The 13,996-nt window shown below is 40.4% G+C and overlaps 1 protein-coding gene across 2 annotated transcripts in view; it reads left to right on the forward strand.

Moving 5' to 3' along the window:
- Nucleotides 1–11,600: 11,600 nt before the first annotated feature.
- Nucleotides 11,601–13,996, forward strand: part of robo3 (roundabout, axon guidance receptor, homolog 3) — a 93,767-nt gene continuing 91,371 nt past the window's right edge. For both annotated transcript variants that reach the window (XM_084373784.1, XM_084373785.1), the window contains exon 1: nucleotides 11,601–12,219. In XM_084373784.1, the coding sequence (XP_084229910.1) occupies nucleotides 12,156–12,219 (64 nt within the window). In that variant the 5' untranslated portion in view covers nucleotides 11,601–12,155. The remainder of the gene's footprint in view (nucleotides 12,220–13,996) is intronic.

Here is a 13,996-nt window from a genome sequence, read left to right on the forward strand (position 1 = left end):
TTACTCAGTGCTACCTCGCTCTCGCTGACATTGATCACTGTCCCTCTGGCCTCAGGTATCTCTCTCTCTCTCTCGGAGGTAACTAAGCCTTGTGGAATGTTTCGCGCCCCTCTCCCCGACCTCTATGAGTGTTTGGACTTGGCTCTCACCCATCATCTCACATTTTCCCCTTGAGGTAGTGAGGCTTAACCCTGACAGCCTATGAAGAAGGGTGGGGAGGGAAGCCAGTGCCACTTTTCACTGGACTCTTTACATTTACCCAACACACAGGGGAGGGGAGTTGTGAAGGAGAGTGCTGAGAGGCATGGAATCAAGCTCGGTGTAAAAAGAGAAAGCTCCTTGAGGGACCTTTAGGGCTTATTCAAACTTGAGTTGTAGAGGAGCTTCTGTAATTCTAGTGAGAAATCACACTGAATTGGTGGTATTCAATGTTGCTGCTTGTTCTGTGAATGTGCTCAAAGCTCAAGGTTCCAGTGTAACTTTCCTCTATAGGACTGTACTTGATACAGTGGAAAGACAATGAATGCAGAGACATAAACAAACAGAAACACAGAAAAATATCCAGTATAAAGACCACTCACGGTTCATGGCTGTTCCACAATTTTCAGTACACGGTTTCTATGCCTGATCGTGAGAAACTTACTTTATTATAAGTCAAGTTAAAGTTGCACTGTGTAGCTTATTATTATCATTTTCATCTGAGGACAGCTTGTTTATTCAATTATAGAAAACAAAAGATATTTCTGAGTTTGTATGATTACCTCATCAATATTGTAAATATTGAAATTTTGAGTTTGAATTTCTTCCCCAAAACTACGTAGTGCCCCTTTAATGTGAACAGCTGCAGTGCTCAAACTACAGCTCCTTACTCCTCACTTTCACTCAGATAGTAAATGTGTACAGAGCGAATAACTGAGAAATAACCTATTTGAATCCAAACATCGCATATCACTTTACAAGAATCATTTCCCCTCCTTCTTCACACCTCTCAGGCCTGTTTGAACTGTCTCCAGTGACTTTCTATCAGCCGTGACAACAGTAAATGTTGTGATTTGATGTGGAAACAGTGCTTACAGTGCCTGTCAAACTTGAGAACTCCACCTCTGCAGCGTAAAAGCCATTATTACTAATGGCTTTTGTGCCACATGTGACAAATATGTTGAACAAAGCCATTTCATATTATATTATATTGTGAATATTAAGTATAACAATTTGTAGCAATTTACATGTACTAACCTCTGTTTTATCGGCCTGATGTGAGCGGATTGTACGAGATGTGAAAGATGAGACCTTCCCTGTCTCTCTCAGTTGCCTTTACAAACCTGTGGATGGTTTGTGTTGAGCATTTGATTTAATGCTGCTGGACTGCAGATTTCTTTGTGAAGGACTCGGGGTCAGATTATAGGTGGCAGTCCAGTTAATGTGACATTATGCACGTTCTCAAGTGCCTCGTCTCCGTGCCTTTCTCTGCTCCTCCTAACAGAGAGCAACAGTAGCTGGCATTAGTTTAGAAATGAGTCCACTTACATAAAGTAACAACCGGCCTGAAGACAGAAGTTCCACAGAGCCCTTTAAATAATTCAGGTTGATTCTCAATCACTCGGAATAAAAGCCAACAGGTGGCCTGCACATTAACTGATGAATATTTAACTTGAAATAAACAATAAATACACTTAAATATGTATATAAATGTCTGCTCATGTGTGAGGGAAATGCATTTCCTTCCAAATTAAAGTGAGCTTTTATTTAAGGTGTACATGGGCAAACAAAGGAAAACAAAAAGGGGGAAGTGTGAGCCTGCTGTGGATGTGTTGAGACAGAGTACAACCCATAGGTCTGCTTGCACTGATGGACACTTATTTTATTTATTATTTTCATGTGTATCACACATACATGTTGTTGAGAACACACTGTACCACCGTGAATCAGACAATGATGGTTACCAGTCTCTTCAAAAACATCCACAAACCTGTCTGTTGAGCGTTTCGATGGGAAGTCATGAGTCGGATATCAGTGCTAGGTCTTCCTTTTGAATGCAGGCACATTGCCCAGCCATCTTTGAATACCAGCAGATGGAAATAGCTCTTCCTCCCACCTCTGTAAAGCCTGTATGTCTGTACTGCTTTACAGCTTTTAACTGCTCACAAGCAAAGTGTGTCATATCTGACCTATTTGAATTCAGTCAGCACATTTGAGCATATGCATTATACCCAAAACGTACACATGTTGATACCTGCAAATTAGAAAAAGAACACAGATATCCTGTCCTGATTGAAAAAATTCAACACATACATGTGAATTTAAAGGATAACACATATCCTGGATAAAACATATTCCCATGATCTTTTTATTGGTAATGTGGAAATAGTAACCATAATTAAGGACAAACCAACAAAAGATTTTATTTTAAAATAACAGCTTACACGAAAAACACTTAAAAATATCAAATAAAGGTCTTTGCCTTGAGGAAAGTTAGTGAAAATAATAGCCAAGACCACAAGCAGCTGTGAGCACTGCAATCTGAAATCAAAGTGGCCAAAGTGCGCCAACCTTCCCTCCTGATTACAGATATGCTTTCCTGAATGTCCCTCTATTCCACAATGGCCCTTGTCACATGTAAGGTGTGGCTAGTGCTCTGTTAAAGGCTATGCTTTCAACAAACCAGACGCGACATCAGACGCACAGTATCTTGCTATTTATTGCCATCTCCCATTAAAATGAGAACATCTCTGCTGTGAGTGTTGTTTTGCTTTATTAGATCCATTTTCAATACTACAAATGAGCTGGCTGTGTATATTCATGGCGTAATTACTTTCCCTTTCCAATTTGCCAGACACCACAGCTCTGTCCTGGAAATATAATGGGCCATTTTGCATCAAACACAGCTAAGGTAATAACAGAATATTAGCTTACCTCTCAGCAGGAGTCTGATGAGATGGGGTCAAATTCAATGCAGGAGACAAAAGCTTCTGGCATTTTTTGTTCGCAGTCAACGTGTAAAACGTAGCATTGTCTGATCTGTGTATGTGTGTGATAATTGCTCCCTGGAAGTGGATATGATGAAACATGGTGAATTACATCGGGCTGCAATCTCCTTTCCGATTTCAATCCCACAGATGCAATTTTATTTTATTTTATATGGCTTTCAGTCTGTAAGCCTGCTGCAGATCCCTGGATAGAAAAACAGGTTTTGCATGGCATTCTTTAAAAAGTGGCCGAAGACAACAAAGCTTTAGGTGAGGTCACTCTTTGCATTATGCATATGCAAATGAAATAGTTACAATGCCTTCACTACTTGGAAAACCTATGCATGTTAACGGATCAACACCTTTTCTTTCCAAATTGCCAGTGGCGTTTCATGTATTCTCACAGAAAATAAGGCATCTCAGGCAGGGCAACTAACTGCTAGGCTTGAATGGCTCCTGTCACACACCATAATAGGTTGTATGAAAGGCCAGGGCTGCCTGTTAACGCCAGGTGAGAGCGGGAATGAAGCCGGAGGAGCTAGTCTGTAGAGCAGAGACAATTTTGTTCAGGCTCTCCGGCAGCTTTGTCAGAATGTGTGTGTTTGGGGGGGGGGGGGGAGTAATTGCTGCCGCTACCCCCTCCTCCCCAGAGCAGACTGGGAGGATTGGAAGAGTCATTTCATCTGTGAGGAAACGAACGGATGGGAGCTCTGTGGGGTGGGGAAGCAGAGGAGGCTAAATTACAGAGCAGCACGGTGTGGCAGCCGGTTGTGTACTCTGACCCTCTGTCCTGACTCCACTTGGATCCTGAGAAGAGCTATTTCCAAGAAGATGCACATCTTCTGCCAGAAACTATAGGGGATGGACACGATAACATGACTTTCGGTACAATATCACGCAATCCAATACAGCAGCCATGTAATAAGTACTACCTTTGTGAAGGTCGATGATTCGACAGAGACTGCTTTTCTAATGTTTTAAAGTGTCCAACAGTTTAAAACAATAAAACAATGACAACTGCAGCCTAGCCTTAGGAATGACCACGGCATTGAATCAGCATGTGCCCATCTTGATAGAATCTGAACTCAAAGGTGGTATTTGTTGGTGTAGACTGTTGGTCTCTGGAGTCAAAGACAGATGCCCTGTACACATAATCATCCAGCCTGGCATTATAAAAACTTGTATATCACAAATAATGTTACCTCTCCTTTGCGTCTGACAGACAAAAGTCATTATCCCAACAAATCAACAACAACAACAACACATGTCTTTTGTTATTGCCCATAGGACAACACCACTATCAGCATCATTGGTCAGTGCCTTTCAAAACCATTACAAATTATAGTTTCAAAAATAAAACTGGAGGTTTGAGTATATTTACATAGTACGGATGTGCCTTCATTCGGGTTAGGGAAAGATCATGATTTGGTTTGAAAGAACTACTTCATTAGAGGGTCAATATGTAGGATATGGCTGTGATTTTAGTTTAGCTAAAACAATCAAAAAATCAATCTTATGCCTACTTTCCTTACTAACAAATAAAATACAACCGTACACCATCTGAAGTCAAGTTTCTTTCTTTTGCTGAACTAAGACGGACTTAATTTCCTTGTTAACACGTCATAACACACATTCTTGTACCCGCTGATGCTGGACTATGCTGGATGAACAGCTGTCTTTCATGTCGAAGTCCATCTTTTTGTGGACTCATTCAACCACCCCATCCTTTTCATTCCACACTTAGTGGTTTATAAAAGAAAACCATGTAAAGCGCATACCATCTGTGTGACCCACCCGAGTGAACAATTAAGGGAGATTGTAGAGTGACACCAATACTGCAGTATATTCCAAGGTGCACTCCTGTGGTTCACTGCCAATGAAAACACATTCAGGATTCCTTCGTGTCTTCATCAAGTGCAAATTGTGGTTCAACATTCGAAATAACCATTTTCATCACCCAATTCTGTCCCCTTTTATAACCCACTTCCATTATTGGCAGCCCACTCTACTGCTGTCTTCAGAGACAGATCCATACAGCTTATGGTGTGCGTGCCAAACGTAATCCCCACTCATTACAAAATACAATCAGCGTATGAAACCAGTTGAATTGTTAAACCCCAGTAGATAGACAAGAGGTTAATGTCGCCTTTGACACTCCAGTCTGCCCTTCTCGTCATGATGTGTGGTGGCAAACAGACGGGGACGCCCCAGCCCACTCTATCTTCATAGACCCATATCAATTTGTAGATTTGCAGAGAGCGTGGGGGGGGGGAACAGAGGGTGCTTCTCGCTTCACAGCCTCCAAATTAATAGGGGCCCCTCATTATGGAGAAAAGGGTAAGACAAAGAGGTCTTGGTAAGGAACGGGCAGCTAGAGAGGTGGTTTCTTATATAATGAGATCAGAAGAGAGAGTGTGACGGAAACAGGGAGAAATGAGATGATATATGTGAAAGAGAGCTCCAGCCTGAATGCAGCCCATTGGCTCGCTCATATTTCCTTCATAGTGTGGGACTGAGTCCAAGCAGAGAGGCAGCCAGAGAGAGAAACAGGAAATGAGTTGCTCCTTTAATAGCAGCCCTGCTTTACCTTCTCCCCCTCTTATTTTCTTCCTTTTTTTCTCTCTCCATCCCTCAGGGAGGTTGGGTAACAGCCAATCTCATTGAAAGGCAGATCAATAAAGAGATATATTGTCATCTCGGTGCGCCACCCTCCTAATCAATTAATCTATAATAGAATTCATTCACTGGAGCCTCTTAAAGGGCCCGTCCTCCCATTACCAGCTATGGGTCAGAAAAGGTGCAGACATATAGGGGTCTCATTAATAGTAATGGGGGGGAAACTGGAATAGGTTCAAATGCTTGGCTATTGATACAGGTGATATGCATTTAATGGCATTTCAAGGAAACAGTGCTTATGTTTTCACTAAGAATAAGTCAGCCTACAAAGATTACAAGCAATCGTCTGATGAGTTATTATCCATGCTCTACTGCATCATCAGATACAGGGACACATGCATTAGACAGAATGTGATTGTACGGGGTGCTTACTGCACAGTATGCTACTGATGCTATCTTAAAACACTGTAATTTTCTGCTTTGGCGATGGTGTTGCGCTGGCTGTAAGCACAAAATAAACGTTCCATCATGGTCAGCCATGCAGGGGTTGCAATGGAATTTTAAAGATGAACAACTCTGCTGAGAAAGAAGTGTATGGGGTGTAAATCAGAGCTCAAGGTTGGTGCGACTAAAAAGCAATATTTTTAGCATCTGCACATTTTATTGTCCTCACTTTAAGGAACAGTTCACCCAAAATATTCAGTCATTGTCTCACCCCCATGCCAATGGAAAGTCGGGTGAAGTTTCGTAGTCCACAAAACTTCACACTTTCCATGGGCACGGGGTGAGATACTGACTGAATTTTCATTTCTGGGATGAACTTTTCCTTTAAGTGAGGACAATAAAATGTGCAGATGCAAAGAATATTGCTTTTTAGTCATGCCAACCCTTACACCCCATGCACTTATTTCTCAGCAGTGTATTTTTTAAAACACAGGGACTTGAAACATTATTTTGTTTTTTAAACAAAAAAATGACAATAAATTATCATTACAACCCCTGCATGGCTGACCATGATGGAACGTGTATTCACAGAGAGCAGATCTTTGACATCAACAGCTGTGGGAGTACATATCTGTGGGTCTTTTCCCTCCTCAACTTCATCAGCTCTAATTGTAAGCATGCAGAATTACCTCTAGAAAACTCCCAAGAATATCAGAGCTGCCATCACTGTAGTTTGTACATGTTAACGGTGATTTATACCCAGGAAGGAAGTGTTTCTGGAAAGGATGTCGGCCATTTCATTATGGGCAGAACAGTATATAATTTCTTCTGGTTTTCTAAGGACAAAAGAATCTTGTTCACCTTCTTCCAGTGAACAAGATGTTCATTGTGTTTTTGAGGCTATTTTATAGCAAAGTTTGGGTCATGTTATTCGCATTCCCTCTTCACACCGTTAATTTACCCAACTGTTGGTTTACTAATTTATGTTTCGAGTTCAGCACTATGCCCTATCATGTGCCAAACACAACATTTATCATTCTATTAAATGCACATATGTATTTTCTGCCGCTAGAGGTATCTCAGTCAAAACAATGAAAACAAAAGTCATAGGTCGATGATGAAGTGAAACACGGTTACTTTAAATAAAATGATGTATCTCTCTGGGTGTATACATCTTTGAAAGCATCTGGGATAATGTAAGTACACAACTCAAGGATATATAACAAGGTCTACTCATTTTAGACATTGTAGTGTACAAATGTTACATATCATATCCTCAAGGTAATGTTATAGATGTTCTTTCTTCTGTTCGGCACTGCTTTATAATATGTAAGAGTGTAATTTCAATGTGCCTCAGGTTACACAAGTCACATCTGTACAGTGCCTGCACACACAACATTTAATGTGTTACCAAAAATGTCAAACAAAACACACAACAGCAATAAATCACTAATCACTAATCACCTATACCTCAAATTAGAGGATAAACCAAAAATGAAAAAGAGTATGAACAACTGAACCATAGCTCTCTTTTTGTGTTCAATCAATACCTCCAAGGTCACGTATTATTCCATCCTGTGAGGTGAGGTGTGTCACATCTATAGGTGTCCCCGGACAGGAAATATTACAGAGCTGCGAATGCTGCCATAAGACGAATGGAACAAATGGAGATACACTTCTTGGTGATTTAATCTTTTTTCCAAACTGCTGGAGGCTGTTTCTAGTATTTTGAGCATCAGTGTGGAGCATGAAGCTCATTAGACAAGTGGTAAACAACTTTTGCAATAACTCAGTTTAATTTCAGTATTTTGATATGCAAAGTGAGATAATAAATCCAAATGGCGTTCTGAGCTGCTCATTTTGTCTCCTCGGCAATTGAAATTTGATTTCTGTGGAAAAAAGTGGACAAGTTTGAAGTTGGAAGTTTTGCTGTTTCTAATTTAAGAATGCATTTAATCAACTATACCAGTGTTGTATAATGATATTGCTTGTAGTGGCAGCACAGGCTCAGCCAAAAGAAATAAGCAATCCAGAGGTCAGGCATATATCATAGTCTCATTTCACTTAGAGTCATACGTTTATTTATGAAAAGAGGCCAATGCATTCTTACACGCACAAAAAAACACAAGCTTTTGCTGAAAATGATGCATATGTGTTGATCTTTGCTTGTTAAATTTGAGCTGTCTCAGTGAGTCTGTAGTAATTAATCGTATGAATGTAATTTATCAGCTGGTTAAGCTTTAAGCGCAGATGTTCGTGTCATTGTTTCAGCAAAAACAAGATCATCCAATTCCACCAATTTATAACGGCCGCCCTTGATTTACCAGTTATAAATTCCAACATTTTACTTTAAACATTGATGTATAAAAGATGAGTCTTTAGCTCAGCAAATGAAAACCCACTGACCACCCAAACCTTTCCAATTAATTAGACTCTATAGATCATAGAAACTGTCTTTTCATAGTACGGCCAGGAAGTGTTTTAATGCTGGCATTTCCCAAAAGCCGACTCTGAAGGCCTTTACAACACGTTCATATGAATGGCAAAAATCACCTCATAAAACCAAGCCTTTGTGTGTGGAGAGGGCATAATTCTATGATCTATGGCTCAGCTGCAAGTGTGCAGAACAGCACCAAACCACACTGATGGGCTGTCATTGTAATTCAGTACATAATGTGGATAATTACTCTAAATTCATGGAGTGCTTCATTCCACTGACAGCTATGCCAAATGTTTGACGAAGGCACCAAAGTAGCAGCATCAGTCACAGGCGAACGGAAATGCATTTAGTGGAGGGCCTCATCATGTTTTATTCAATCACAGAGCAATGCTCAATTAATCAGTTTTTGCAATTAAATTAAACATGTACATGCATAAAACATGAAAGAAATATCAGGGGTGTTTAAGTACTGCTTGGTTTTCAGTGCTCCTGTTAGCATAAAAAGAGAGTATTTATTCTCAGCGCTCTACAGCAGCCTCTGTGACTTTAGTGATGCAGAATTATTTCTTTTTCACCCAGCGTTAAGAAGCCTGTGTGACAGAACATGTAAAATCTCATCTTAGCATGCACCGCTTGATGCATGCCACCATCCCATGCATTTCTATAAATGTCAAGAGCTGTGTGTTTACTAGGTCTGTCTGACCCCTAATATTTATTCAGCTCAACAGCACTCTACCCAATCATCCTTACTGCAGAGTTGTGGCTCTTGGTATGTCAAGTCTCATTGGCTGCAGTTTGCCATATCTCCTGGCACATGTAATATTGCTTTTCGCTTTCCATCAAGTGCAGGCAGACCCTGTGCTCAGATAAATAGTGACATTTTGCAGTGGTGTGTGGGGTTTGTTTGTGTCTCATAGTGCCTGAGTCATTTCCAATGCCTGATTTGTATACATAGCACCACAGTCGGCACGATCAAAGGTCTCTCACATGTAAGACAAATTTGCATTTGGATTCAAACTGCTGCCAACATAATTTCTGCCTCTGTGGTTAGATAACAGCTTTGAGATAAATGTTGACATTTGCACCACATTGAATTGTGTGACCTCAATGAAAAAAGGTTGTTTTCTAAATGGATCTAATCCAAATAAAATCTGTAGGATTATAAAGGGCCTCAGATGCCCTCAGATACCTTTCACAGCTCCTGGAAACCTTGCTAAGCTGCAAAATAGAATTTCTACATTATGTTGTAAAAAAAATGAAGAAAATCAATATTCATGCCAAAATAGGTAAGTAACCAAGATGCAGAATGTTGTTAATAAAGCCTTTGATGTTAGTATTAGCTTCATCTCATCATCCATGTCTCTGGAAGATGCTACCTCCTAAAAACAAAAACCTTTTCAGCAATTAAAGATACGTTCCCCCAAAATGAAAATTCAGTCAACATCTACTAACCCCATGCTGATAGAAAGTTGAATAAAGGGTTTAATGAGTGAAATTCTGTTGACATTGTCCGAAACGACTGAAGTAGATGGGGACTTGTTTTAAGATGTAAAAAATACAACAACAAAAAAAACAAAAAACCCCAAAACAAAACATGAAATGATGCCATGCAGTCAGAGATCCCAAATTGATTTAAAAAGAAATTTTTTCCACCCTTGTAGCACGGCAGGGCTTGTGCACCCACTGGGTGCCTGCTAACATTTTCTGCTTACGGCTACAATGAAAATGTCATCTTAAAAAGGGTGTAAACAACGTCTTTTCCAATAAATTTGGGATGTCTGGGCTTCTGGAGATCTGGATCATGCTGGACGAGCAGTATGGAGCCATTTTTTTTTCAAATGTTTTTTAAGTCCCCATCTTCTTCAGCTACAACACCTGTTTGCTGTGAAGCTCCAGAAATGTTTCGTGATCTACAAAATGCCACCTGACTTTCCATCAACAATGGAGTGGGTAGATTATGGCTGAATTTATATTTTTGGGTGAATTTACCCTTTAACACAACATTTAGGCTACTCCAGTATAACCTGATGATCACTGAACCCCACTTAACAATAATGTTTTACAAATTTGACCGAAGGAAAATAAAATGATACAGCAACACATAGTCCACTTGATTAAAAGGAGGTTATATTAATGTTTGACATTATTGTAAATACAAGTATCTGCTCCGACCTAAACAGAGGATAATAATTGTATTAATTGACTGTTCGTGAATACTAAGCACCTGTAGGTAATTGACTGTGTCAAACATGTTATTCTCAGTTAAATGACATTCTCAATAATCCTGAGCCTGTTGTTGTTAACACTTTCATATTTATGTTTGAAAGTAAATGATCATTTCACACACAACCAGTTTTAGTCTGTGTGTCTGTGGACTGTCCGTCAGTGGCTGTAACTGAGTGCGCTGGCCCTTTAACACAGAGGTGTTGGGATGGTGAAGTCAGACATAATAAACCAAGAGCAAACCGGAACCTCGCTGAGCGTACTTTCAACATATAATCCCAGTCGGATAACAGTTTACAACTGAAACAATAAACGATCGTTGACGGTGGCGCAGAAAAAGAAAAGACAAGAAGAAAAGAAAAGAAAAGAAAAGAAAAGAAAAGAAAGGAAAAAATATATTATTAAAACTATTACCCTGTATTGCTGTATTACATTAAGTGAGGCATACAGCCTTATTCTTTACTGGATTTATAAAAGATGCATTATTAACAAACTAAGTCTGAGAATGTGGCTATTAAAGACATTACAAAAATAATTAACACAATATAACCGTTGTCTCTGGGAAATGTACAAATTAAAAGGAGATGTATAACATCCTGGAAGAAGACTATAACATATCTTGCAATAAATCATTTTAACACATGAACTAGGTCCACTCTTCTACTCTGCCTCAAACGCTCTATTGTGGCAATGCATGAGACTGAAAAAAGACACTTTTTTATTTATTTTTTTATTTTTTTATCATAGATTGCCCTCTCAACGTGTATAGCTTTTTATTTACATTGATGCAAAATCATTCACAAGCGTTGCGACTAGTTGGTCAATAACAGTTTTATTTTGAAAGTGGGGCCGGAAATGAATGCTCCCACTGCAGCGGTGTCTCCAGCAGTGTGTTGTGGCTGCCGGGCCGTGCCGTGCTGTGTGATGAGGAGCCTGTAGTAAGTCATCCCTGGTAGCGGAGCGGAGCAGAGCGGAGCAGGGGAACACAAACAGCAGCCGGAGAAAGCAGAAATGGAGCTCTGTGTTTAACAAAGTGGAGTTTTGCTCTCAGCGCGATGACTTCGTGTACTTTGGGACTAATTCAGTGTCAGAGGAAGCCGGTATGAGTATTTCTCCTGACTGATATTCATGTGAGAACGGGACGGACTGACTGACCGGGCGCTGCCTGCCACTCACAGCCGCCTCTCCTCTCATCACCTGCGGCTTGCTTTTCACGGACTGCCGGCGGGATTAGACGCAGACTTTTGGAGCGAGAGGAAAAGTTCCTGTGCGGGATGTTTGAACTTTCAGTCTAATTCTCCGGCGGCTGAGATGCTGCCTGTGGAGTTTGATGCTGTTTGCGGAGATTTCATCCCATAGACTGGAAATCATTCGCACGTTTGGATATATCAGTGCTGCTGGACAGCCTGTCCGTCTCTCACAGACTGTGAGGACTGTGACCAGCCTATGAAAAACCTGACTGTATAATGGAGTACCGCCGCACTTTGGTCCCCCTATTGGTTTTATTTGCACTCAGAACTTTGGCATATGGTAAGTTTAAATTGGCATGCTGCTGGTTATGTTTGCACAGATGGAGCCTATATGCTTCATATCAGTGGCTTCCAAACTAGGTCTCACACACTCCTCAGGGCTCTAAGAGGGCCCCACAGAGGAAACTGAAAATACATTCATTTTACCTGTAATTTTTATCAAGTTTCTATTTGATGTCTTTCAATATTTCAAATGGATCCATGATATAAAACAGATTAAGGAACAATGCATCTATAGCGTATATGCAAAAGTGAGTAATCCTTCTGGATGATGTCATTTAAACGGCCACTTAAACCAGCAGACATAGGAGTAGCCCATATGCAGCTTTGCTGTGTGTCTTGCCCAAGGGACCTTGGATTCACACCAGCATCTGCTCCCCACAGAAATCTTACTTTGTCATGATTCTGGCCTGCTCATTTATCTCTATTATTAGGCCCATTAGCTGAAGACATGTCCTGGGCACAGTGCATCTGTGAACCAGAAACAGCATGATACAGTCAGAATCCATTCACTGATACAGTGTGCTGTGAGTGAGCGTGGCTGGGCTGGGAGTTTTATTTCCTGCTGTGCACAAGAATGCTGAAAAATGTATGATTTCTTTTTACTGCTATGCATTTCTTATAAAAGCTTTCACCAGATGGTGCATGTTAAATGTTAAACTGTTCTTCCATTTCCATCTGATTGCACTCTGTGTGGTATTGTGGAGTCCTTGGCTTCCATATGCGCAGACAGATCATGCATGCAGTGACGATGGATTGTGTAGTACAAAGCTTAGCTTCCTTGAGTTTGGGAAGGGCTACAACCAATGATTATTTTCGTCATCAATTAGTCGGCTAATTATTTTCATGATTAATTGATTAGCTGAATAAATGTGAGAAAATGGCATTAAAGAAACGTGCAGTTTCTCAGAGCTCAAAGTGATGTCTTCAAATTGCTAACTTTGTCCAACCAACAGTCCAAAACAAAGAAAAGTAGCAAATCTTTACATTTAAGCAGCTGGAACCAGTAAGTGTTTGACATTTTTGCTTCAAAATGACTGAAACTGATTATCAAAATTGTTGCAGATTAATTTTCTTTCGATCGACTTATCGACCAATTGTTGCCAGAGCTGATATTGGCCAGGTTGGTAAATTGCTCATTTATTGACTGTTTTCAACAGTAGCTCTGATCCTTGTCCCTCTGACTCTATGTGGAGAGAAAGCTATCACTACAGACACATGAGCCAGAGTGTGACTCTCACTTGTAGACTTGTGAGTCACCTCTAGGAGGTTGAAAACCTGCTTAGTTGATGCTGGATCTGCAGATCCTCCATCAATCACACACGTGTAACCGGTAGGCTACAGGCTCTCTGTCAACATACCTGTGTCTTTGTGTTCTACATGGAAACACCCCCGACTGTGTTATACACAAGCCTTTTTTTTTTATGCAAGTGGGACGTTATAGTTTGTGACAGCGTGGTGTCTCAGGGACCGGACCTACTGCTGAGGCTCCCTTTTACAAGGCTGTAAACATTGGCTATGAACCCAGAGCATATGAACTCAGCATCTGTGAAAGTGCTCCTTCAGTGACTCCAGATGCTCCTCTGGGACTACAAAGGCTGGATTAAAGCTACTTATTTCCACTTTAGCAAAACACACAGTGACTTTTAATAAAAAGCCGGTACTGTTTTTAGCCACGAGCCTTTTTTATTTGTTAAGATTTACATTTAAATGCGCATTTGTGTCATATGGTGACACTGTTATTCAGAGCTGCTTTAGATTAAAGGGAGAGTAAGCCT

This window comes from Pagrus pagrus (assembly GCF_965226575.1).
Source record: "Pagrus pagrus genome assembly, chromosome: 14".
In the NCBI taxonomy this organism is placed as follows: Eukaryota; Metazoa; Chordata; class Actinopteri; order Spariformes; family Sparidae; genus Pagrus; species Pagrus pagrus.